At 43.1% G+C, this 27648-nt stretch overlaps 1 protein-coding gene across 1 annotated transcript in view; it reads left to right on the plus strand.

Moving 5' to 3' along the window:
* Window positions 1-27648, plus strand: part of CACNA1B (calcium voltage-gated channel subunit alpha1 B) — a 490111-nt gene that overhangs the window by 380272 nt on the left and 82191 nt on the right. Inside the window, exons 23-30 of the mRNA XM_024206825.3 lie at window positions 2497-2626; window positions 5202-5261; window positions 7932-8038; window positions 20534-20630; window positions 23014-23174; window positions 24586-24723; window positions 26125-26326; window positions 27034-27198. Coding sequence (XP_024062593.2) covers window positions 2497-2626; window positions 5202-5261; window positions 7932-8038; window positions 20534-20630; window positions 23014-23174; window positions 24586-24723; window positions 26125-26326; window positions 27034-27198 — 1060 coding nt within the window. The remainder of the gene's footprint in view (window positions 1-2496; window positions 2627-5201; window positions 5262-7931; window positions 8039-20533; window positions 20631-23013; window positions 23175-24585; window positions 24724-26124; window positions 26327-27033; window positions 27199-27648) is intronic.

Genomic DNA, 27648 nt, shown 5'->3' on the forward strand with positions numbered 1-27648 from the left:
GGGTTTTGGCCGCCCCAAGCAGCCAAAAAAAAAAAAAGCCGCGATCGCGATCTGCGGCTGCAATCCGGCGGGAGGTCCTTCGCTCCGAGCAGGCGTGAGGGACCGTCCGCCGAATTGCCGCTGAACAGCTGGACGTGCCGCCCCTCTCCGGAGCGGCCGCCCCAAGCACCTGCTTGCCAGGCTGGTGCCTGGAGCCGGCCCTGCATGGGACCATATATGGACAAAGTAGGCATTAACATACAGGGCCATACGGGGCCCAGCACTGTGAAGGTAAGTGAGATGAGGAGGCCACAAGATGCTTCCCATGAAGAGGCTAAATACAGTCCCATTGTGGAGCACATACACTGATCCCTGCAAATGTTGTGGCTGGGGCTACAGGGAGGAGCAAGGACAAGATCGGCCAGACACAGAGTGATGTGCAAGAGTAATGCAGCTCTCTGTGGAACATATGCTCCCCTGGAGACTCAGCCAGAATTCCTCCCGAGCTCTCCCGCTGCCGTGTTGTTCCTTAGTACCCCGTACCGCACATCCCAGCTGAAAAGGCCAGAATCTAGCTCTGGGTGTGTGTCAATTGGATGATTTCATCGGGTTACTGAGCCCCTTTACATTCAGAAAGTTACTTTCAATGTAAGAAGGGCTACAAACAGATTGAAATGAAATGTCACACTAAAATGGTCAGAAGCACCCAAAGGTCTCGAGAAGGAAGAGGAAGAAAACACAAGTTTTTTTCTGGGTCTACACAGGTGAAGGTTGGGTGTAGGTTCACACCTCTGACTCTATTTCATAAAGCAGTTCCTTTCTATTTTTGAAGGGTGGGATATTTTTTCACAGTATCTATTTCTAGATGATTATCTTCCCAAGCTCTGTTGAATTGCCAAGAGCACAAAGCATTTTTGAAAAATATAATTTAAATAGATGGTTTTTAAAGTACCAATGTTTAAAAAAAGCACATAGAAAATTATTTATAACATGCCAGTCATAGTTTACAAATATTTCTGCATCTCAGTACTTGTTATGAATGACAAATAACCGAAAATAATTACTTGTTATTTCTTTGATTAATCCAAATTCAACATGTAAGTTAAAGTTACAAATGTTGTGGGTAATTTCACTTCTTTAGAGTCCTTGAACATCAGGATAGTTCTGCTTATTGTAAGATGCATAACTAGAGCTTGGGGAACTCTGTGAAACATTTCTATGACTGTTATTTCAGTATTTTTTCATAACAAGTTCGCTTCAGTTGTTTTGTGCCCCTTTTACATTCACTCTCCATTACTAATCTAGCAACAGGAATTACTAAAGTAAATACTTGCAAAAAGGGAATTTTAAAATCCACTGCTCAAATATTTGCTAAATATATGCTCCTATCATAATTTAGGGCTGTTGGTTAGTTACATACATCATCCAATCTGGGAATAGAAACAATACCAAGTTTATTATTAACTAACCAACACCATGCACATTTATTATTTTGCATATTTGCAATTAAACATTTGCAACTGAGTGCCAATCAAGAGTTATTTGCTGAAAGAATTTGTGAATAGTTTTGAATGATATAGAAATACCAGAGTTTCACAATTTTCTTGTAGATGAGTCACAATAAAAAGAGGTTAAATTTATCAAATAAATTACTGGCTATGAACTAGTTGTCCAGCTCTCAAATATTGTATTAAAGAGCGTGGTAGAGATGCCTGGAGAGAGAGAGAATAAAAACATTACATTGCAGTTATAAAACACTGTTTATCTGAGGATCTCAAAGCACATAGCAAACATTGAAGGTCTGATTCTTCATTCAAAGGAATTTCTTGCATGAGTAAGTGCTACAGTACTATGGTACTGATCCTACAGTACTATGGTACTGACCCTGCATCATTCAAGTCTTTGGGAGTTTTGCCACTAAACTGAACAGGATCAAGTCAAGCCTTATGCATACAGGGGATGTTAGTGCATGGCAAGCTGGGGTGTCCCATATGGACACTGCTACGGCTCATTGAAAGTCCCATAGTGCACTCTCTCGTACTGCTGTTGGAAGTAGGAGGACGGCAAAGCGTGCTACAGAACTTTTAGTGCACTGTAGTTGCTGCACGTCAAGGTAGCGTGCTGCAGTTTCATGCCCCGGGTAGCGGCACACTAGCGTCCCATCAAGATTAGCCCTTAGTAAGGTCTGCAAAATTGTGCCCAGATAAGTTAAAGTTCTTGATGGTCCTGGGATATCTAATACCACTATCACCATCTCACAGATGGATTAGTGAGGTGAAGAGAAGTGACTTGCCCAATGTCCCGCAGCAAGTTGGTGGCAGATCAAAGAATAAAGCCCAGTTGTCATGACTCCCAGTTCCTGCTATAACCATAATAAAATTCCCAAAGCTGATATTCTTGATAAGCAACATGCTCCCCACCCGCCCCCCAAGCCACCAACACTGTGGTGCAGACACTGAGGGACAGTAGCAATGCCAGTGCTTCCATCTGCTTTCTTTTATTTCTTTGTTCTTTCAGAATCCGACGCCTGTTTCATTACATTGTGAACATGCGCTACTTTGAGATGGTCATCCTCATCGTCATAGCACTGAGCAGCATTGCCCTGGCTGCCGAAGACCCTGTCCAAGCTGAGTCTCCAAGGAATGATGTGAGTAGTGACCAAGGCAACCAGAAGATGATTGTTTTGCTTCTCTGGTAGGAGGTGTGGACAGCAGAACAACACAGATTGCAGAGTGTGGGGGTTCCATCCAGTGATATCAACATGTGCTATCTAGTGGGTGACACTGGGGTTGGGAGTGCAAACCTGGGACCCTCTGGAAGTAAGATCTGCACCCCTGACAGCCAAGTGCAATACAGAGAGAAGAAAACAGTCACCAAATCTGGCTAGCACTGAGGCCGGATAGGTATCAATTAGGGTGAGACTCACACTAACATAATGACAGCTCCCAGATTTCATGTCTCCTTCTGAGAAGCGTTGCAGAGCCAACATTGAACTTTTTACTTGCATGGCCTTCCAAAGTAGTGGCTAGTCATTTATACCAACAATCTGGTCTGTCAATTTCCCTACTACAAGCACTGAGGTTCTCTGGCCCTTTCCTCTGTTTGAACCCCATCCACCTTTGAGAACCTGTGTCTTAGCTGTCGATTGATGCCGGCTGGATGGGACTGCCTTGGAAACCTGGAAAGGCTGTGCCTTCACCAGCCAGAGGGATCGCTGCCGAGCAATGGAAGGCATTGCCACGCTCCTGAGGGTGGAGTACACTTCCAGGGTATTTTCATCGTCTGTAGTACAGAAAGCAAGAGACTGAAGCCAGACGTCAGAGTGGCTTCTCCTGAATGGTTTGGCACAACAGTAACCACTAGGACCAGCACAGGATGGATATTTTGTTTTTAAACAAGTACAGAAAAATACATTTAGGGCCCAGTTTTCAACAGGTTTCAAACCAGACTCTGAGCTTACACACCCAAGTGATAATGCACACACAAATGGGCATGCACCTTATATCTACACACAAACCCCACAGCTGCAGTCACAGATTGGATGGCTGGGCACCTGTTGTGTTAGCACCTAGGTACCCATTGGGTTTCTTGGAACGTATCTACTCCATATCATCCGTATTTGGATCAGGATACTCAGATGCTGCGTCAGCTAGTCACTAGAATTAAGATGATTACCAAACCTCCCCACTCGTCTCATGTGACTTTTGAGAATGAAAGCTATATTAACCTACAGGCCCGGATTCAAATACTCTTGCTCTTCAGTAACACCTTACTCCGTGAGTAGCCCTGTTATCAAGGGTATCAGAGGTATCTGGCCCTAAATTAGCAACAAATACAGCAGGATCCAGCCGCCTGATTTGTTGCACAAACTGTGTACACGAAATAGATGCAGTCAATTGCAAGTGTAAAACAAAACCAGAGACTGGGGGCACGTCTTCACTACCCGCCGGATCGGCGGGTAGCAATCGGTCTATCGGGGATCGACTTATCGCGTCTAGTGAAGACGCGATAAAATCAATCCCTGATGGCTCTGCCGTCGACTCCGGAAATCCACCGCGGCAAGAGGCGGTAGCGGAGTCGACGGCGGCGCGGCAGCGGTTGACTTGCCGCCATCCTCACAGCCAGGTAAGTCGACCTAAAATACGCCACTTCAGCTACGCTATTCACGTAGCTGAAGTTGCGTATCTTAGGTCGACCCCCCGCTGTAGTGTAGACCTAGCCTAAGACTGCAAATTTCACACTTAAAATCCAAAGCAGTTTACCAAGAAGATTATCTAATTGATAGGTGTGAACTGACAGGTGTTTTACTTACTGAGGCCTGAGTTCAGGATTCTGCCTTTTCCTAACCCCTAAAACAAATCAGGAGTTGCAGTCCTCAGAACATAGGAATTGCCATATTGGATCAGATAAGGGACTACCTCATCTCATAACCTGTTTCCAATCTGGCCAGTTCCAGAGGTTTCAGGGAAGGGTTCAGGAAACCCTGAAATAGGCAGCTATGAAATAAACTAGCTATGAGGAAAGTTTCTTCCTAATACTTGCTAGTTAGAGGTTGGTTTATGCTCTAGACCAGGGGTTCTCAAACTGGGGGTCGGGACCCCTCAGGAGGTCGCAAGCTATCAGCCTCCACCCCATACCTCACTTTACATCCAGCATTTATAATGGTGTTAAATATATAAAAACGTGTTTTTAATTTAGAAGGGAGGGTCGCACTCAGAGGCTTGCTATTTGAAAGGGGTCACCAGTACAAAAGTTTGAGAACCGCTGCTCTAGACCAGGGGATGTATATCTCTTCCTTACACTCCAGAAGCATTAGCAATGCTATCATCAACTATTGCAGCGGGAAGCACATTTGTACAAAGGTGTTGGCAGGGAAGCAAATTCGGAAAAGATTTTCAAATATTGTGATTTAAAGTGTATTCACTTTGCTATTTTAAACCTGCTATGTACATGTGCACACAGATGATCTCTCACACGTGCGCACGAGCGTTTGGACAATGATTTCTTTTGTAAAAAAAAAATACTGTTTCAGTTCCATGGAGGGAACTCAAATTTGTGGTGTAAACTACCTGAAAGCATCCCATGAAATGGGTGTTATGCAATGACACCTTGGTAAATATGCCACTGCTGGAACTGGCCTTCCATACACTCTTTTTGGGCAGATCATTTCAGTGATTCTGTTCTTAGTCTCCTTTAAATACAGATTTCTCTTTCTGACTTAGGCGCTGAAGTATCTGGATTATATATTTACGGGTGTCTTTACCTTCGAGATGGTGATAAAGGTAAGAATACCACCATGGGTATTTATTCAACTTTTCAGATTCACTGTGGTATATTTTCAGGTGTCCAGAGCAAGAGATATGAACAGGGCTTGTAGAAAATGAGATATTTCTCATGCGTGTAGGAAAACATTGATGGTAAGAAGTTCTACCCATTATGAACAGGGCTTGGAAACAGCTGGCACACACCCGTACATCATACCAGCATCTTTCTGTAGCTACTGTCTTGTTCTCCAAAATCTCAGCTTTTGTCTTAAAAAAAAAAAAAAAAAAAAAAAAGTTTCTTGCTGTTATGGTTGTGAAGAAAATCTCAAAAATGTGAATGGAGTGTGATACAGAAATGTCAGCGTGAATCTGCAGCTACTGGAAACCCTAGTTCTCAGAAGTGCGAACAGCCCCATTCATCTCAATCAGGTGTAAACGCTGAGGCTCAGTGACGGTTATTCAAAGGTCAACATTCACTATTTCATCTCACACATAAGAACAGAAAGGGAGGGGATCACATTTGGGGGGATATTGCCACTGATGGGGTTCCAAACACAAGGAATTTATTACAGTTTGTTCTTCCTTGGGCAGCTCTCTCTACCTATTACAGTCAGGTAGTTTGGCCCCCAAGTAACTTCCAGCAGAGATGCCTCTGTGGATGTTATTTCATTTAATGTTGTGTAGTTGGCAAAGTGCATAAGACCAGTACACTACAGTATATATGTATTAAACAATGAGAAAGTAAACAGTACAGGTGAATGTATATTTAAGAGAAGACTAAATTACAAGAATGGATCCAAATTGCCCTATTCTCGGCATAATCTCTAATATGTGTTCATTGTAACAAACTACCACACAGTGTGGCATAGGAAAAGGTCAGGAAGTGGAAAATTAAGGGGATTGACAATCATGGAGTGCACCGGCAAAAATATGTGTAAGGAAGCTTACAGAGCATCTGCTTGTGTAACCCACACACCTCCTGGGTTTCGTGTACTGTCCCATCTAGTGGCATCGAGACCACTTAGAGAGAGATTAATGAGCCTGCTCTACAGGTTTAGCTAAGGGCCATTTGGCCTTTGGCTCATGCACTAAGCTCCAGAGGTCCACAGTTTGATCCTGCCCACCGGCGACCGGGGTCTGTCTGCGTTACAAGTGAGGGCTCGTCCAGGATTTCAACTTGGAAGATTCTGAAGCTTGGGACACGCTTCCTCAGCTAGGGGAAGTATGTAACCCACACACCTCCTGGGTGTGGTGTTCTGTCCCATCTAGTGGCACCGAGACCACTTAAAGAGAGAGATTGAGTCTGCTCTACAGCCTTAGCTAACAGTCAGTTGGCTTTTAGCTCATGCAGTAGAGGTTCATGCACTAAGCTCCAGAGGTCTCCGGTTCGATCCCAGCAACCGGGGTCTGTCAGCATTACGCTTGCACTACTCCTGACTCTAGTCAACATTATCTGCTTCTGAAATACTAACTTCTCTCGCTAAATTACAAAAGCAAACCTCCCTCTCCCCTACTGAAAACCTGTCAAAAACAAAAACATCACTACTGTGTAACTTTTGATATAAAACTACTCAAGGTAGTTATGTCCCAGGCAGACTGTGAAAAGCTACAAAAGGATCTCACAAAACTGGGTGACTGGGCAACAAAATGGAAGATGAAAGTCAGTGTTGATAAATGCAAAGTAATGCACATTGGAAAACATAATCCCAACTATGCGTATAAAATGATGGGGTCTAAATTAGCTGTTACCACTCAAGAAAGAGACCTTGGAGTCATTGTGGATAGTTCTCTGAAAACGTCCACTCAATGTGCAGCGGCAGTCAAAAAAGCAAACAGAATGTTGGGAATCGTTAAGAAAGGGATAGATAATAAGACAGAAAATATCATATTGCCTCTATATAAATCCATGGTACGCCCACATCTTGAATACTGCATGAAGATGTGGTTGCCCTTTCTCAAAAAAGATATATTAGAATTGGAAAAGGTTCAGAAAAGGGCAACAAAAATGATTAAGGGCATGGAATGGCTGCCATATGAGGAGAGATTAATGAGACTGGGACTTTTCAGCTTGGAAAAGAGACGACTAAGGGGGGATATGATAGAGGTCTATAAAATCATGACTGGTGTGGAGAAATTAAATAAGGAAGTGTTATTTATTCCTTCTCATAACACAAAAACTAGGGGTCACGAAATGAAATTAATAGGCAACAGGTTTAAAATAAACAAAAGGAAGTATTTTTTCACACAATGCAACTCCTTGCCAGAGGATGTTGTGAAGGCCAAGACTATAACAGGATTCAAAAAAAGAACTAGATAAATTGATGGAGGATAGGTCCATCAATGGCTATTAGCCGGGATGGACAGGGATGGTATCCCTAGCCTCTGTTTGCCATAAGCTGGGAATGGGTGACAATATCACTTGATGGTTACCTGTTCTGTTCATTCCCTCTGGGGCACCTGGCATTGGCCACTGTCGGAAGACAGGAAACTGGGCTTAGATGGACCTCTGGTCTGACCCAGTATGGCTGTTATGTTTTAGAAGGAGGTTTTGTGAAGGGACCGAAATCATTTGATCAAGGATATAGGGGTTCACCTCATTGCAGATAATAAATATCCCTGCTACACATCTGTATTTGGAGCTGGTTCCTGTGTTTTTACATGTGGCATGTTAATTTGTTTCCTCTGAAGATGATTGACCTGGGGCTGCTGCTTCATCCTGGCTCCTATTTCCGTGACCTGTGGAACATCTTGGATTTTATTGTGGTCAGTGGGGCCCTGGTGGCATTTGCCTTCTCGTAAGTAGCTTTTCTTTAGAATCTGAATTTCCAGGAAAGGAGAGAGGAGGGTAGAGGTGACACTGAACTAGAGCCATTTAAAGCTCAGTAGCTGTGGTTCCTTTTCACAACAGGTTCATGGGTTTCACAGCCCCAGTTTTTTCTTTTAAAGTTCGGGTCAGAACAAACTTAAAACTTCAAGTGAAATTTTCATTTTCTTTCACCCAAAACTTAGGGGGAAAAGAACTTTCCATAATGTCAACCTCAATTAACAAGCTGTTCTAGATTTCATCGAAACTTCACCCAGGTGTGTTTTGGTCCCAGCTGCCACTCATTCGAATCTGGACCCACGTTTGTGACCTATTGGCAAGCCTCTCTTGGCTCATTGCAAAAGTTTCTGGCAGCTCTGAATATTTTTAAGCTGCTCTGATTGAGAAAAAAATGATCACAGGAGATCGAGCCATTTAAGAAAGTGCATTTTTTCACCAAATAATGTATATCTCTCCCCCAAAATCTGGAAAAACATATTTTTTTAGAATCACTGCAGCTTCTGCTTTGTGTGTTTTCTGTATTTCTCTCCCCTCATTCTTTTTCATTAAAGATATTTACATGACAACAATTTCCAAGTTTCTACAGAGGTCCTCTTCTCCTGCTGCTTATTCAGTACCTCAAGTCACTATCCTCTGTTTCTGACATCAGTAGAAAGCAACAAAGAGTCCTGTGGCACCTTATAGACTAACGTCTGACGAAGTGGGTATTCACCCACGAAAGCTTATGCTCCGATACGTCTGTTAGTCTATAAGGTGCCACAATACTCTTAGTCTGGATCTGTAAAAAGCAACAAACACGGCTACCCCTCTGATACTTGACATCAGTATAATTTCCCAAACCAACTACTGTGATTTCACAGAACATTTTGATATCAAGTGAGGAATGAGCAACAGACACAGATGAATTGTTACGAAACCAAGATCCTCTTTTCATTCATATGCCCTTACTAGTAAAGAACAGGAGGAGAAATACAGACACTTGAGAACACAAGCTGATCACAGAGGGAGTCTGGGAGAACATTTCCCGCCCTGTAGTAGTGTGTAGTTTACCAGTTGCATTATGAGGGGTTTCAATATGCCTCTGAAGTTCCAGGTATTGACCTGGAGGCAAGTTTAAAATAGGAGTAGATTAAAGTGCACTAGGGAGGTTCTAGTTCATGGCAGCAGCGGGGTCCATATGGATACTTAATGCATGGCAGGCTAGTGCAGGGTAGATTTACACCCCAGATGGCTGCAAACTGGGTGTGCATATAGACAAGCTCTAACAGTATTTTACTTGCCAATCAAAAGAATGAATTTGCTCTTCACAGTTGAGCTAGTGGAAGTGTGCAAGCCTACCCTATATGTTACAGAAATAGAACCATTTCTAAACAGAAGGCCAGATTTACTCGTGTTCTTTGGTTGATTTGCATAACTCTGACAATGCAAAACCACCATAAACTCACCTTAAAGTTAAGAGAGGTTTATGGTTGCTTTGCATCACTGGGGCTACATAAAGTTGCCAGAGCATTCCGGTGAATCTGGCCCAGATTTTTTTCTTCTTCTGTAGTTTCAGAATTCCTTCTGTGTTGTGTCCATGAAGTCTACATTCTAGATCTTTTGTTTTAGTTCAATGGCAAATGCTCTAAAAAACAAAACCCAAATCTAAGTTGATTTGACCTCAGTCACTGAGACTGTGAAAACAATAAGATGTGACAGTCATCTTTTCCCTCTTCCCCCAGGGAGAGAGCTTGGACATAGGCTATTGGAAACTTGTATTAAATCACAGAATTAGATCCTTTAATCCTCTAGATTTATTTTCAACAACATAATGGTGACAAGGACTTTCCCAGAAATGGTTAGATTACAGCATATGATCAAACTGTATCATTTGCCGCCATTAAATGAAGGTAACAATGTTGACTAGTGTTTAGAGAAGGGGACTGCAAAGTGGGAGGTCTGTGCGCTGTTCCTGACTTGGCTGCTAATAAGCTTTGTGATCTTATGGGCAAGTTGTTTGAGGCCCAGATTTTCAAAAATGACTTCTAGTTTTGGTTGCCCACTGCTTTGGGTACCCAATTTTAGGTACCGAGGGTTTGGTGTTCATAAGGGCTGAGAACTCCTAACTCCAGTTGAGGTCAATCAGGCACTCCATACCTCTGGTAATTAGGCTCTGGTTGTGTAAAGTTGGGCACCAAAATTAGAGGCCACTTTTGAAAAACTGACCCTAAACTTCTCTATGCCTGTGTCTCCTGATCTGCAAAAATGGGTATAATAATACCTGTCAAGCTTTTATTTAGTGAGGCTTAGTTAATTAAGGCTTGTAAAAAAAAATAGAGAGCCCCCAGATGAAAGGTGGTCTAGAAGTGTTAAGTATTGTTAAACATAAATGTCATTTTCTGGGAAATAATGTCCATGTCTGTGGTCTGTTGTAAATTCCTGATCTCCCTCTCCAGTAAGATTTCACACTTCCAAGAGAGGTTGGGAGGAGAGAAATCTTAGGGAGCTTGTCCAGTCAGAGAAACTCTTGTGTGTTCTGAAGACCAATAATATCATTGGTCTTTAAAATATCTTCTCCTTGGTGAACATGGTTCTCTTAAGGTAACGTAGAACATCAGCAGATTTATAGAGCCTTTTATGTTGCTGGACAAATTGTTTCTGATGAAAGGTTTCTAGTTTCTGCTCCTTTTGAGAGTGCATTGTATTCAGTATTTCTTTAGTTCACTCTGGCATTTATATCTAATAGTATAATATCAGCCTCTGCACTTTATTTGTACATCCTTGGGCTGTACTTCATGACAGCGTGTCTTGAACGACGTGTGTTACCTACTCTTTAAGTAAATGTCGAGAATAGGTTCATGGAAAGATTATAAAGGGAAGGGGGCAGGACTCTTAAACATGCACCTTTTTGGGAGGCAATAAAGAAGGATGGGGAAACTGGTTTGGATAAAACAAGAACCATCCCAAACCTTCGCCCAGAGTTGAACTGAATCCAACTTTTTTTGCGGTTTGGAAGAGTTTGAAGAATTTTCTATTTTTGCTGCTGCTGTTCTTGCTGTAGCTTCTATACTTCCATATTCCAGCTGGGATTGTAAATGATAAAATTCCATGAGAGAGACAATATTTTCAGGATTTCTGGACTCATTGGATGCAGGAAGTACCAGCAATCTTGTGAGAGCCTGTTCTCCAGAGATTCCTAGTCCAATTCTGCTAACATAAGGGATTCGGACCGTTCAGATGAAGTTTGGATAAACATTCAGGCTCCTGAGTACTTATCCAAACCAAAGGCCTTCTGACTGAACCTTGTGGAGTTTTGTTTATCACTAGAAAAGAACTTTATTTGCTAAGTGAAATGGGTGATTTTGTTGTACCTCTGTAGGGATTTTTTTTGCTTCCAAATGCTAGAGCACAAATGTAGGTAGAGCCTACGATAATCTTGTAAAGATTCTTTACTGCAGCCTTTACTGATTCCAGTCTGCAACAAGACAGCTCAATGACTACCTCTCAGCCAAACCCATTTAATTCACCAAATTCATTTTCTTGATCTACTGTTTGATAGTGGTGATCTATATTAAATTTTGCCGAATGGGCATTTCAAGCGGACACCAAGTCAAACCAGCCCATTCAGAAACATTGTCTGCTGGAATATTGCAACAGCATCAGCTTGTTAATATAGATAATAATATGAGTCACTGCTGCACCAGTCCACCTTCTTCTGCTCATAGTTCTTCAGATTGTAACTCAATTTATTCTTTTCAAGGTGGGCCCCAAAGAGATGCTTGTAAGCGATGAATAATAACAAAAATTATATATCTTCTATCTAGCAATCATCTCCCTGTGTTGATGATAAAAATGACATGAGGGTTGGGCTGTATATTGTTGTCTTTAAAGAAATGGAAGTGGAAGGGCTTAAAACAGCTTTGCAAATTTGTCATGACATTTGGCCAGCCCGAGGCACGAATTCTACTTGCTCAATCAAATGATGCTTATGAATGGGGGGAAAAAACTAGAGATACACTCCGTGGGCATCAACAAAAAAAGTTTACCCCAGATGTGTAGAATTTTGCACAGCTTGTTTAAAGTGAATGAATTTACCATAATTTGCTGAACAATGAAAATTATTTCCTCCCAAAGTGACAATAAGTTGAAAGTATAGCAATACTGTCTGTTTGTCAATCCGACACCAGCCAGGGTGTGTGTGCATATGTCACATATCAAATCTATTACTTACTTCCTTATTTATTTTATAAGCCTTGAGTTTAGGGTGGGTGGTGGGGAGGGAGCACGGATCTCTTTGTGCAGTGGGTATACTGTATAGACCTCTGTTTCTGTTTGTCATTGACTCTGTGCTCTTTCTTTGTCTTCCTGTTGCTGGAATCTCTCTCTAGGAGTTTCATGGGGTAATGCATTATTGCTCTCTTGCTGCATTGTTATGCCTGTGAACTGTGTGTATTCTCGGCAGAGTGTACACACTCACCTGTGGAAATGATCCATGTTACACCCATTGTATTGACTTCTTTGTCCCTTCACTACCCATTCTTCAATGACATCCCCTTCCTCTTAACAGCTCTCATTTGTCCCTGATTACTGTAGTCAGAAGAATAAACCCAGGTTGCAGTTCCTATGTTTAGCAAAAGTCACAGATTGAAATAAGCAAATTTATATGTATCCAGCTACAGTGTGAAAGATTTGGGGGAGTGACTTATTGGGACTAGCCTTGATGTGTGATATAAGTTTGCATGAAAAATAATAAACAAGTAGGCATCAGAGTAGCAGGGTTTAGTCTCATGTAGGGGGTTGCATGTGCAAACTCCATTAGCGGTAATGGAAGTTTCATGCATAACTTTCTGCATTCTTAAGAATCGAACCCCGCATGAATTCTGGCTCTATGCAACTGACAATAGAGAAAGCTCTCTGACATGAAAACTAAGTGATGTGGGGTTTTGAGGGCACTACAAAAGAAAGATGTTGCAAGAGTGACCTTTAACCTTTTTGTCAGGGGATCTCAGTTATGTCTGTGGGAGAAAGGAGCTGCCTTTTCAGGACCACGGAGAGCTCCTTCCGCCAGAAGACAGACTGTGCCATCTCCTTTTCTGGCTTTCTAGAGTAAGAGAAGAGGGCAGGGATTCTCCTCAGTCTCTCTGCAGAGGAAGATGAAGAGACAGAATGAAAGGGACAGGAGTTTTGTGATACAATCTAGGAAGTAGGGTGCTCTCTTCTTTCTTCCCTTTTAGAAGCTGGATCAGTTAGGCACTGGAAGTGGATAGAATCACACTCAGGCAGAATTGTGACCTCATTTGCTCTTAAGCGGAGGAGTTCACGTTCTACCTTGGGGATTTCAGGCGATCACAGGAGACAGTGGCTCCTCCTCTCCATGAATATTTGATGATAAGCCTTTAAGAGCCCTGTGTACATGAAATCAGAGCTGCTGGCAGGATCAACAGAAACAAGAAGCTTCCGTTTGAAAGATCTATCAATTTTTTAACAGATAATTTATTTATTTTAAAAAATTACTTACGAGGTTTCTTTTGTTATTTTTAATAGTTTAAATGTATGAGCAACGCTCTACTACAGGACAACCAGAGCTGGCCGGATGCCGCCAGTATTGGCCTAACACAAACCCACAGGCCATTTTATTTTTCCTTTTTATTTTTTTCCGTTATTTTTTTTTTTTTTTAGATTTTTGGGTTTCTATTTTCTGTCCATTTTCTAGCATACTCTGCTGTTCAACAAAGTTCATAGTGCAGCGACGATCAACTCCCCCTCTTCTTTCTCTCACCCCCACAATGTGTTTGGGCAGGGAATATTAGACAGTGAAATGCATCCTGGTGTATATCCATTAACTGAATTTGTAGTACATCTGACCCTTCCAGTTTGTTTCCTAGCCTCGTACTAGGGCATTTTGCCAATCAAATTTGGAAAAGCCCTCCGTTTAAAAACAAACACTCTTGTCCTTGTACAGATAGCTAGTTAGTGGAGCTGTCAAAAGGGGGTATGTCTCATCAAGATGTCACTTGCATTAATCCATCGCATACAGTCCTGGACCCTTTAAAATTCCACCTCTCCTGTAAGGAGAGCCTTATTTTTTTAACAGGAAATCAGGGTGGGTTTTTCAAAAGCACCTCCATGACTTTCAATGGAGCTCATGCCCTTAATTCACTCAGGTGCTTTTGAAAACCCCACCCTCATTGTTATTGACTGAGATCCTCCTAACACACAGAAAGAGTTTTAAATCTTGAAATCCTTTATTAGGAATTCAGCATGCTTCCCGTTCTCATCATAGAATGGTTTTGAAGTATATCCCTACATCAAGAAGACTGGTGGCTATGCTCGGGGGGAGGTGTCACCATACCTGTTCATTAAGCCCCATGTCTATTAACCTTCTACCCCTCCCCAGGAATGCAGTCACTTAATATTTGGTTATAAATTGGTTGTAGATGAAGCCTACTGGATTTCCAGTTTGCAGTAATGTCTCTCCCTCCTGAGGTTTGTGATCACTGTTCTACAGACATAGCCTCCCTCTCCCAGATCAGCCATCCAACAGCTTCCCTCTGTACAAAGAACAGTTTCAGATTTTAAACATTGCCTCTTATTCATTGTAATAAATTCTGCCCATTCCAAGACGGCTCCTGAACACGGCTGTGTAACTGCAGGATTCATGGCCTCAGACATCAATGGATTTCTAGTTTGCCGGAGTTCATGTTTTGTGCTGTTTTAGATACAGTGCACCCCACGAGAAGCCCTCCCTGATTGCCTGTATTTCATTATTTCCCAGCTACATCAAGACGTGTAGAAACAGATCCATCTGTTTCCTGTGCTTCGTAGTGTGGGTGGTTGGGCTGCCAAAAGCCAGTTCTTGTTTCTATATACTGAGAGCACTAGATTTTTGTTTGCAGAGATGAGCATTGTATAGATCACACCCACAGGTACCTAATATCTCTTCCCTTTTCACAAAACATTTGAATCTCATTTTGTTTACTGTTCGCACATCCTGTTTCAGAAAACAAAATTGGGCTGTGAAATTAGTTGTTTTTCTTTTTGATTCTTTCTTATGTCTAAGGGCTCTGTCTTCCAAATCGAACAGAAGGATGAGCAGTTAAGTATTTTTTTGTGCTTGTACACCTGAAGACGGAAACTCAGTGGAAGGATGTGAACAGTTTCCTCCTGGTTATGCTGGCAGAGCTGGCCAGCGTGCACTGGCTGTAACATCATCTTTGCTTGCTAGCATCTGGTGATGTAAAAACGCATAAAGAGATCCAAAAATGCTGTTTAAAACCTTTGGGCCTGAGTGTCATTTACACTAAAGTCACTGCCCTGACAGTGTAAAGGGGCCTAAAGGGAGAGTAAATTACTGTCATGCTCACTTTAAGGCCAGAGCAGTATGAAGTGGTCTTAGGGCACGTCTTCACCACCCGCCGGATTGGCGGGTAGTAATCGATCTATCGGGGATCGATTTATCGCGTCTCGTCTAGACGCGATAAATCGATCGCCGGACGCGCTCCCCATCGACTCTGGAACTCCACCAGGGCGAGAGGCGGAAGCGGAGTCGACGGGGGAGCCGCGGCCGTCGATCCTGCGCTGTGAGGACCCGAGGTAAATCGATCTAAGATACGTCGACTTCAGCTACGCTATTCTCGTAGCTGAAGTTGCGTATCTTAGATCGATCCCCACCCCTTACTGTAAATGGGAGTCACACCCGTTTGTTTAGATGGTTGATCATTTTTAATGTGACATTAACCCATATTCAAAATTCAAAACACATTTAGGCCCTTACAGTGTTGGTGATCTTAACTTTTACCTTCAATGCTTAATGCATCAGTTAATAATATTGGATTATATTTTAATCCCTCCAAGAGACCCTTGCAGTAGGCCAGGTAGAACAATAGCTACCCATTTACCACTCCTTCCTGCAGTCCCCACAGAGCAAGGTTAGGAAAGCATTAGCCCACTGAAGATGAGCTTTCCTGTTTTTTCTAAAAGCCAGCCCTCTGTATTGAAGACGAAAGAGGCTACAGCTTGCTTCATTTCCTGCAAATGGTTTATGAACCTCAGACACCTGGCAACCTGCCAGTGCAGACCTCAGCTGAGTGGAGTTTGACTGCACCTTGCTAATGTCGATCTGCCCCACAGAGTCTCTGCTTTCTTCAGAAATGAGGGCATTGTTGTCCCTGTGACCGCAGAAATGATTCCCTCGTGGCGGCAATCTGAGTTGTATGGCGAATCCCTGCCTCCTCTCACATTACATTTCAGTGTCCTCAGACATCCTGCAAGAAGAAAAATAAAAACCTTCTCCTGCTCCCATTGAACTAAAGGAATTGTGCCACTGACTTGAGCAGAAGTAGGATCAGGGCTTAGCACTGCATGGGTTGAATCAGCCTAGCATTCCATTGGCCTCCTATATTTATTTATTTTTATCTTTTGCATCTGCCAATTTTCCCACTGGCTGGGCCATTTATTACAACACAGGCAACTATTCTCTGTCAGCATAGACAACGACAGGAGCTGATGGACCACATGCACAATGCTAAAACTTTGTTACTGCCCTCTGGAAAAAATGCTTACGACTCAGTCAGACACGGTATAAAAACTGTCAAGTTTTTCTGCTATCTTTGAGATGCCTATGGGAACATTTCCTAGAATCTCTTAAACCAAATGGTTGGCTTGTCGTCTTAGCTTTCCACTCTCCTTCATGTGGCTTCCCTGACCCACATAGACAGGGATTCCTTTCCCTTGACACTCGTGTAACAGCCTGCCTAGAGGGGATAGTCAATAGCATGGTGCAGGCTAGCATGTTTTTTCAGCAACTATGCTGCTTAGGGAAACAATGCTAGCAATGACCATGCTTAAGCACAGCTGTGGCTAAAACTTTTACCAGCTGCATAATGGAGACAGTACCTATTAGTCATCAAATGTCTCCTAATCGGGCGAGACAAGTTGGATGAGGTAATATTGTTTTTTCATTGCACCATCTTCTGTGGGTGGAAGAGACAAGCTTTCGAGCTTCACCGAGAGCACCGTCGGGTCACGACTCCATCAGAGACCTTCACATTCCTCAAAGAGCAGTTATTAACATATTAAATCACAATTAATTCTCCTGATTAATGCAGCTCCATAGAAAAGCTTTGTACTGCTGCTGTGTCTTTTGCAAATTAAGAACAAAAATATTTATGGTGATATACCTGAAAACCATCTATTTTGATTGATTCAATGCCTGGGTGGTTTGGCAAGTGATTGGGCTATAGAGGGACTTTCCAAAGCCTCTTCTGCCATCTCTATGCAGAGGAGTATACAGAAGCAAACGCTTCTCCCCTCATGTGCATTGGAGTTAAACCCATAAATCCCCTTGTGACTCAATTGCAGAAGAGGTTCCCCAACCCCTTAGACCATGAGAGATCATGAGGATCTATAATGGCTTTATCAATTTATCGCTAGAACAGTCTCCCTTAAGACTAATAGTGGAAGTGGGCAATCCCTTCCAGTCATAGCTTGGATTTCTAATCTCACACCAATTTTATGCTAATGTCATTCCATTGACTTCAGTGGAGCTACGTCTGGTTTACAGCAATGTGAATTAGAGCAGGATCAAGCTCCAGATGTGTCTGCTTAAACTGGTTCTAAAATAGCAGTGGAAAAACTCTCTGTCCTCTCCCTGTCTGTGTTCCTAGCCCCTCACCCTCCATCCCTCCCAATCAAGTCATGGAACTCAACACTAGAGACTAACCTGTAAAGATGATGTAGGCAAGAGCCTCTCAGCTTTCATTCTGAATGTTCCTGATGTCGCCCTTGCTTATCCGTGCACTGTAAATGAACAGAAGTGATGGATGTGACATTCCCCAGGGTACAATCTGGACTGCTGAACAGCTGTTTCCCCTCAATTCGCCAATCTGGGGTGCCTTTTACACTGCTTCACTGTGAGAGCAACCACTCCTGCTCTGCCCACACCCAGCCGCCAGCATGTAAATCACCCCCAGCTATACTGTATGAGAGCTATAGCCAGCCATCCATGAATTATATTACAGAGCGACACCAGTAAATTCTCAGTCCCAGACCTGTGTGCCTTGTACTGCCCAGCACCCTCCTGGACAATAGAGGCTCATAGAAAATCTGTCATTTCATTCATAGAAAATGATGTGCACAAATCTTGTTATCCCCGCTGAAGTTCCCAAACACTTCAACCCAAACACATGGTTTAGAGAAAACAATAACATCAGTTTAACTACTACAAAAAGAAAGATTTTAAGTGATTACAAGTAAGGAGGCATAAAAGTCAGAATTAGTTACAAAGAAACAAAAGGTAAAACACAAAGTAACACCTAACTTAACAAGCTAAGAGAATTCAAAGCAAAAGTCTCTCTCACCGCATGCTGTAGCAGTCTTACTAGCTGAATCTTCCAGTCAGAATCTCCCCTCAGTCCAATGATGCTTCCTTTGTCTTTTCAAGTGTTGTTGATGCTGTGCATAGAGATGAAGGGAGAGAGGTAATCTGAGGTGTTTGCTTCCCTTTCTTATGGCATTTCTCTTCTTTGAGAAACATCTCCAGCTGTGGTTCAGGTGACAGCATGTCTGTGGGATGGGAACTTCCAGCCGTTTCTTTGACAACAATTAAATTTCTCACTCTCGCCCTTTTCCCTGCCAAAGGATGGCTGCTTAACCAGGTGATGGTCTATTTGATTTTGTTGACCCATGGCCAAGGCGTTAGTTTGCCTTTTGTCTTTGAAGAACTGGTTTGTGCCTGCTTTTCTAAATTTGGAACATGTCTTATACAATAGAATTTCATAGCTTTACATACATTGTTGCCACACACATTTTACCAAGACAATAATGTTCAGCAGATTATGAATTTCCAAATGATACCTTACAAGGCACACTTTGTACCAGATTTATCATAGTCTTGTAGAAAGGGTGAACATAGGGATACAGACTGTCACACTAGGTAGAGAAAAAGACTGCAAATGGGACATGGGTATGTTCACCTCTAAGATACTGCTGCAAATCCACTCTGTTCAGTAGCGAGCAAAAGTTGTTACCCTCTCATTTCTGCTCAGCTGGTCGTATGAAATGACTTGTTGGTTTCTCTTTACTAATGGAGCCAAGTCACAAAACTCACCATCACCACTCACAGCAGGGTCAGTGACTTGAGTGAGCCATAGAGTTTGAGCTGTCCTCTCCCCCCTAAATATGGTTTCTCCAGAATAGTGTTAAGTCCTTACTGGTGAGGCTGTGTGGGAGAAGTTTGAACTTGCCACTGCCCATGCTGTACAGTTCTGAGTCTCTTGGCTTAATTGTGTTTTTCTTGACATGCTTTCCCAATGGGGAAGGGAAGCTGAATGTGGGGGGAGCGGAGAAGAGTCAGGGAGCCTGCTCAAAGCAGTGTTCATTCACACCTTTTGTTATTTCAGTGCAAGTTTATGTCTCAATCAGCCCTTAAACCCATGCCTGTAGTCAAGTTCAGCTCCATCAACAGTCTTCCATCTCATTCTCACGCCATACTAAATGAAGGTGAACTGCATTGTTGTACTAGCAGATTGACAAAAGGCCTAGCTGCATCTCTTCAGAAAAAGCCATACTTTTTTATTTTGGGGGTGGGTTGGGGAAGGAACTCTATCTCTTCATCAACCCCCCCCATCCCCTTAATGGTAGCTAAATGAACAGTATTGTTTGCATAAATTATTACCCTTTCGCATACGGTTTTCGTAAAAGAGAAGTGACCTCCAACCTCTGCATGCATGGCCTGAAAAATTACACTGTTATTGTTTCAGGCATGTAATATGTCTGCATATTACATGGCTCAGCATGGTCTTGGCAGCATGTCCTCTAAAAGAGACCTGAGAGCGATAGTATGCCTGTACAGAATGCAGAAATGGAAAGCTTATTCTGCCCAGGTAGGACGTGCTGTCCATCTACCCACCAAAAGGTCCAGTCCCTTCTATTCACTGCCTGTTTTACTAAGGAAAACATTATCTCCAGACCATTAAGAGAGCTGCCCTGGCAAATTGGATGGGAGGTGTGTCATCGAAACTTCTGGCTTTGTGGGAAGAGGCGGTGACATGTGTAACACAGGCCACAAATGTTTTGGGTGGGGCAGATGTGACTTTTTCCCCCTTCTCCCACCAGTAGCTGCAGCTGTGCTCAAGTGCTCTGGCTTCTCTCCTCTCTGCTATAACCAGAGATCCTCTGCTGCCCTCCTACTGGTGAGAGGAAGGGGAGGAATCTGAGCCTGGTGACACGGTGTGAATAGCTGGGAAGTGATGCCGGGATGAAGAGCACAAGCAGTTAAACTTTCTCAGGGCCAAGTTCTGCCCTCAACTTCCCTTCTGTACATCGCTTTACGCTTCTCAAGCGGATGCTCATCTGTAACTCCCTGTGTGAGCATCCAAGGGGAAAAATTTGGCTCCAAATCTGAAAAATCTGAGTATTTGCAGGCCTTTATATGAGCCCCTCTAGAACCAAACTCCTTCCTTTTGTTCTTCTTTCATTCCCCTTTCAGAGGAAGCAAAGGCAAAGACATCAACACAATCAAGTCACTGCGAGTCCTGCGAGTCCTAAGACCACTGAAGACTATCAAGCGTCTGCCCAAGTTAAAGGTTGGCGAATAACAGGAAACAGTTCTTCTTTGTTGGGGACTTGCAGGCTGGGCTGTGGGCAAAATTTCTTGTGTAAACTCAAAGTGGGTAATGTATAGACCTATTATTTTACTGTAATTGATTTTAATTTTTGCCAGTTTTTACTTAGATAAAAAAAGACACACACACCCCCTCATTTAATAGTTTTGCACATTTTTATCAAATGTTAAAAGGTCTTTTGGTTTCACAGCAAATGCTACCTTCAATTTTGTGAACTGTTCCACAACCAATAACCTTTATAAAGGTTGGGGATGGGGAAACCCACCCAAAACACAACCTCCACATTTAACACCGTTTTTTGAAATTTTGTGGTGTGCAAAAAGTAACTCCTGGAGCATTCACTTTCACTGCACAACTTGTACACAGTGAACTCTGCACATTTTGCTCAGCTCTGTCCGTGGAAATCTTCCACTGAGTCAGGAGGAATTTTAATCTGTTCATCTCAGAGTGTGTAATGCAGGGTTAGCATCATAGAATGTCAGGGTTGAAAGGGACCTCATCTAGTCCAACCCCCTGCTCAAAGCATGACCAATCCCCAGACAAATTTTTGCCTCAGATCCCTAAATGGCCCCCTCAAGGTTTGAACTCACAACCCTGGGTTTAGCAGGCCAATGCTCAAACCATAGCCTTACATCTCTGGAATCCCAAGTCACAAATTGAATGAATGTGGTGGCCTGAGCTTAGTTATTCACTACTTTTCAAGAATGGATTGAAAACTGTTCAAGAGTAGCCTGCCACTGGAATTGTGGGGTGGGAGGATTTACAGGATTAAACAGATGTGCATTGTAGGCACTCAGTGCAGGAAATAATGGCTCCACAGTGCAGGGCCGGCTCTAGCGTTTTTGCTGCCCCAAGCAGCAAAAAAAAAAAAGCCGCGATTGCAAGTGGCAGCAGCTCTACTGCCGCTTCATTCTACAGCGGCAATTCGGCGGCAGGTCCTTCGCTCCGAGAGGGAGTGACGGCCCCGCCGCCGAATTGCCGAACGTGCTGCCCCCCTCTTCATTGGCCGCCCCAGGCACCTGCTTGCGACGCTGGTGCCTGGAGCCGGCCCTGGTACAGTGTTTTTGTGCGCTCTCCAATACGGAGCTTTTCCATTAGAGATGGGCCAAAAACATAAAGAGCGTTTGCTTTTGTGAAACCACATCAGCCCAATTTTTTTTAGCTTCCCTCTGGGTCCTGTTTTATCCAAATCCCCCTGGTTCAGGTTCAGATCATTTCAATTTTAGCCAATTTAATTTTCACACACGCTAAATTCACCTGAAAACTCTGCAGAAGACCAAGGCTAGTTGATTGGAAATTTAAATGTGTTGTTCTGTGGCCCTTGAAATCAGCAGTGTTAATTTTCGTCTGCTCTGGAATGCAAAGAAACACTGGCTTTTTATTAAACTATTTCTTTATTTTCAAACTTATATTTGCCAGACCGGATTGAATACTGCTAAAAAGTGTCAGTAAATATTTATATGAATCAGAAACTGAATTCATATTGCTTGTCTTCACACCCCTTTTGCATTTGCTCCTTGGAAACTAGTTACTGGTCAGTGAAACTGAATGTTTTGTGGGGATTATTAGAGAATATTTGCAGAACGTGAATTTGGAATTTCTGGATTGTGCTTGCACCAGAAACATGATTCTAAGAGTTACATTCAGAAAAACAATACCATATGCCTCGTGTGTTCGAACAGAACTAATCAATCCCGCTCAGAATTGCTTACATTGAATTATCACCACAGACTGCTCATGAACATGCTGTAAGCCAACAGCCATTTGCTGAAATTATTTGGCAACTAATACCATATAACAAATACTTTCAGAAAGTGTTTGCAGACAGTTCACAAGCTACATTTGCCAACTAAATTATTTAATAGTTAACACTGGTTGAATTGTTTGCTACAAATTATTTATTCAAAGCATTTTGGTATTTTATCATGAAATAATTTTTCTTATCATTCAAACAGTTCAAATAATATTTAATGAGTAATTTATTTGACAAAGTTTATTCCCTAACAGTCATTGAATAGATTAGTCACATATACATTTTTCACTTATTCATCCAGCTATACAAATATTTGCTTGGAGCTAATATTTACATAGACAACCGGTTATTATATTTGCCATTTTTACTGGCAATATCACAGAATTCAGTCACACTGTTTAAACTCTTGCAACAAGGAAAAAGAATGGAACTGCAGGAAATGGGTATTAGTAGAATTAGGAATTTGAAACATCTGGTGTGCAAGTTAAAGGTATCTGATCCAAAATTTCACATGTTCCTGTTTAGATGCCAAGATCTCTCTCTCTCTCTGTCTCCTCACTTCTTCCCCTGTTTTTCACCCCACCATTATAGGCTGTCTTTGACTGCGTGGTGAATTCCCTGAAGAACGTCCTCAATATCCTAATTGTTTACATGCTCTTCATGTTCATTTTCGCTGTCATTGCTGTGCAACTCTTCAAAGGCAAATTCTTCTACTGCACGGATGAGTCCAAGGAGCTAGAAAAGGACTGCAGGTACTTGGCAGGATGGCAGGGCTTGCTGGAAGCCAGCAGTGGATTACTTGCAGGAGGAAAATCCTGGGTCCCGTCCTGAGTTCCTTTGACGGTGATAACTCTCCTAACTGTGTGTAACTTAGTCTCATCATTCTGGGCTCAATTAATTCTAGCATGGCTCCATTGAATAAGAGTGCTGCTTTAACAGAGTTATACCAGACATTAATTTTACCCTTTGTTTTTAATAGTTTAAATGTCTAAGACCCCGATCCTGCAAAGTCAAATACTTAATTTTAAGTCTGAGTAGTTGCAGTGACTTGGTTCATACTAATCATGTGCTTAAAGTAGAGCACAAGCTTAAGTGTTTGAAGGATCAAGGTCTGTGTGGCTAATTTGGCTAGCTGCCTTTCTGATTTTTAAAATGGATTTTCTTTTTCTTGAAGCTCTTTTATTTGAACATTGTAGTTAATAAGTAAGACATTAAAAGGAAGTTAAAGGGCCATTGTTGACTAATATGATAGAAGACCCGTGTTTCCAGCCTGATTTGTCCTTTAACAGTGTTTTTTATGTTGTTCTTATGCACCACAAGCCGGCATGGCTCCTCCTTGCTTGCTTCTTTCTTTGATGATTGCTATCATCTGGGAATGTCTTTAGTAATGTCAGCGACAGCGCTTGGAACAGTGATATGTAGGTTAATCTCTCTGTATATTTCCTCTTCTGGCTGCCAGCTTTACAGCAGCAGAGCAAATATATTATGAGGTCACGTGTCAGCAGTATTTCTGGGGTTTGTATTTTCAGTTTCTCATTGGCTGAATAGTGGATTTGTTTTCAAACAGATATTTGGAACCCAGAGGACATTCTCCCCCCCGGGAGACGTAATTTACATCGACACGTAACTTACATCGACTTAAAGTGGTGTCTACAACACGCTATGTGGGTGAGAGAGTGTTCTCCTGTCGACATCGCTTCTGCCTCTCATTGAGGTGGAGTAATTACGTTGACGGGAGAACGCTCTCCCATCGTCATAGCGCGTCTTCACCAGACATGCTAAATCGACGCCGCTGCATTAGTGCAGCAGCGGCTGATTTACCATGGTAGTGAGGAGAAGCCCTTAGTAATTCTCACGTGTGACTGACCGACCTAGGGATATGGTCCTCCCCTCCCATGCCCAAGGTTGTGGATTCAAGTCTCTGCTGCACCTTGTGCAGAGATTAACATTCTCTGGCTCTGTTCATTTTTATTTAGATTATAAAATCTTGGGGCAGGAACCATCTTTTTGTTCCGTGTTTGTACAGTGCCTAGCACAATGGGGTCTCGATCCAAGACTGGGGCTCCCACACGCTACTGCAATACAAGTAATAACGATAATCATCCTTAATTGCTGCCGAGCCTTGTCACCTCACTTGTTCCAAACCTCTGCTCTTCTTTTTAGGGGTCAATATCTGGATTATGAGAAGAGTGAGGTGGAGGCGCAGCCCAGGCAGTGGAAAAAGTATGAGTTTCACTATGACAATGTCCTCTGGGCTCTGTTAACGCTGTTCACTGTCTCCACAGGAGAGGGGTGGCCAACGTAAGTAACGTGGAGTTTGTCGGGTTCATTTACCTCATTGAGATGTAATGCTAACTCCTCGTAGCTGTCAGGGACAGATAAACAATCGACGACTTGTGCAAAGTGGATGGGGAATTCGTTATCAGCCAGGCTTCTGGTTTTCCTCACGAGAATGTTAAACGAATCAGAGGATTAGGCAGGACTTGAGTGTATTTTTCTGCACATTCCTATGAGGTTGTCCAGTGGTGTTTCCTGGGCACTTTTTGATAAATAATTGTCTGCTCACTCCTAGCCTTCAGATCTGCCCTGCTTTCTTTGGTGTGAAATAGATTAAGAGGTTCACAAAAGCTGCTGACCTTGAGGTCGGGGGCGACAGGAACGTTGTGACCCATGAAGAAAGCATTCCAGGCTTTTTGGCTCAAAACTATCATTACTGTTATGCATATTACTTTATTTTGCTTGGCTTTTAATGGGAAATAGTAGTAAAAAATGCAACCTGGAAGTCTTTTTCATGTGGCAGGCAACCCCTTTCACCCATTGTCACGAAGTGTGGGGGAGTCAGGGCCCTGCACCCCCTTCCTGAGATTCACAGTGACTCTCAGCCAGCCAGTAAAACAGAAGGTTTATTAGATGACAGGAACACAGTCCCAAGCAGAGCATGTAGGTACAACCAGGACCCCTCAATAAAGTCCTTCTGGGGGATTTAGGGAGCTTAGACCCCAGCTTGGGGTTCCCTGCGTTGCACCACCCAGCCCAAGACTGACAACAAAAATTCCTCCAGCAGCTCTCTCCCCCCCTCTCCCCAGATCCTTCTCTCCTTTGTTCAGTCTCCCGGCCAGAAGGTGTCACTTCTCCCAACCCCCCTCCTGGCTCAGGTTACAGCTCAGGTAGCTTCCTTCAAGGGAAGTCCCCCATCCCCAGTGTAACTCCCCTGCAACATTCCCAGGTCAAATCTGCCCCGCTCCCTGCTCCGTCACACCCAGGCCCCACTTCCTAATACAATAATGAATGAAAACCTCAGTGGCCAACATATTCTCAGGGCAGTGTGCATCGCAGATTATTCACAGTCCTTTCACCGCTGTTGTTTCATCCATATTGACACATAGAAGACGAGAGGAAGGATTCAGACCCCAAAGTATCCCTTCTCCTTGCAATCACAGAAAATTGATCATGGCAAATATGCTGATGGGACAGTAACAAATGGTCCCCTGTTCCAAAAGGGAAGAAAAAGAAAGGGTGCCGACTAGCCCGTAAGGAAAGTTCTTTCCCAGTTGCAAAGGTGGCAGTGAGTTTAATCCCATGCATGTAAGGAAGAATCTCCGCAGTGAAGCCTCTGATTGCAAGTAAATCTAGAGCGCTCACTGGTACTTTGCCCTGCACTTAATTTAATTGCTTTTCTTCTCTCTCTGCATTTGATTACAGTGTATTGAAGCATTCGGTGGATGCTACATATGAGGAGCAGGGTCCCAGCCCTGGTTATCGAATGGAAATGTCCATCTTTTACGTGGTGTACTTTGTTGTCTTCCCCTTCTTCTTTGTGAATATATTTGTGGCGTTAATCATCATCACCTTCCAGGAGCAAGGAGATAAAGTGATGTCGGAATGCAGTCTAGAAAAAAACGAGGTACCCAGGCGTTATGAATTCAGCAACCCCTTGCACACTGGGAGTTGGCATTTTTTGGCTCAGACTACCTTGCTACAAACAAAATCCCACCCTTACCACCACCAGTACTAAGGACTTTACAGCAGTTATTAACAGAGGGAGGTCCTAAATTTTGTGTTACCAATGACCACATTGAGAGATGTGTTGAATATGAAATGTAAAGAATCAAGTTGCCGCCCCCCTAATCCTTTGCATGGATGTATGGCCCCTGGAGACCACACATCTCTAAATATGATGCTACAACTTGACCTGAGCAGCTAAACAAAATTACATGTCTCTGTGGACCACTCCTCCCTATTACAGATGAACATGGTGTTAAGTACTTGCACTCTGTGAATGCACAGGGGCTGACTTTTATTTTTCTTGGTGGGTGCTCCACCCCTGTTCCACCCCAAGGCTCTGCTCCGCTCTGCCTCTTCCCGCCCCCTCCCCCAAGGCCACCCCCCTGCCCACCGCTTGCTGCTCTCTGCCCTCCCCCAAGTGCCTCCCACCAGGCGCCAAACAGCTGATTGTTCTGTGCCTAGCCACTATGTGATAAACATACTCAGTCCATCCTCCCCAAAATACCTCACCCATGCTCTCAAAGATAACCTGTTTCATATGAACACATTGGCTACTGGATGACCGCAGCCGATTTTGATTTTTTTCCCCTTGTTCCTGTTTTGTAGAGGGCCTGCATAGACTTCGCCATAAGTGCCAGGCCACTGACCCGCTACATGCCTCAAAACAAGCAGTCTTTTCAGTACAAGATGTGGAAGTTTGTGGTGTCCCCCCCCTTTGAATATTTTATCATGGTCATGATTGCGCTCAATACTATTGTGCTGATGATGAAGGTTAGTGAGCTGTTGTTAGTTCTTCCTGACTTCATGTGGGCTAGGAAATGTGGCATTTGCTATAGGAGTGACGTGCTTGAGACACTAGAGTAAAATGGAAGTGACAAGAGCTAGATTAGCTTCTGATGTTGCCTAGTCACTGGTGTGGCCGCAGTACTGTTGGTTGGGCAGTCCTTACTGAAGAAGACAGGATTGCCTTGACGTGGACCATGGTAAGACAGAGCTCCCCAGCGCACGAAGGCAGAAAGCTCAGACTGCTTCTGCTTGCACTCCCCTATGCCTGTTGTAGAGGAATTGGGACTCAGTTCTCTAATAATGTGGTGTTCCCCACTGAATCTGTCACTCCTAATTAAGGGTCAGATTCACTCTCGTTTACACTGGTTGAAATCCAGAACAACTCAAGTCAACACCGTTACTCAGATTTGCACCAAATGGAGAGTCCTTGGGTCT

This window comes from Terrapene carolina, unplaced genomic scaffold, assembly GCF_002925995.2.
Source record: "Terrapene carolina triunguis isolate 2854851 unplaced genomic scaffold, T_m_triunguis-2.0 Scaffold238, whole genome shotgun sequence".
Taxonomy (NCBI): Eukaryota; Metazoa; Chordata; order Testudines; family Emydidae; genus Terrapene; species Terrapene triunguis.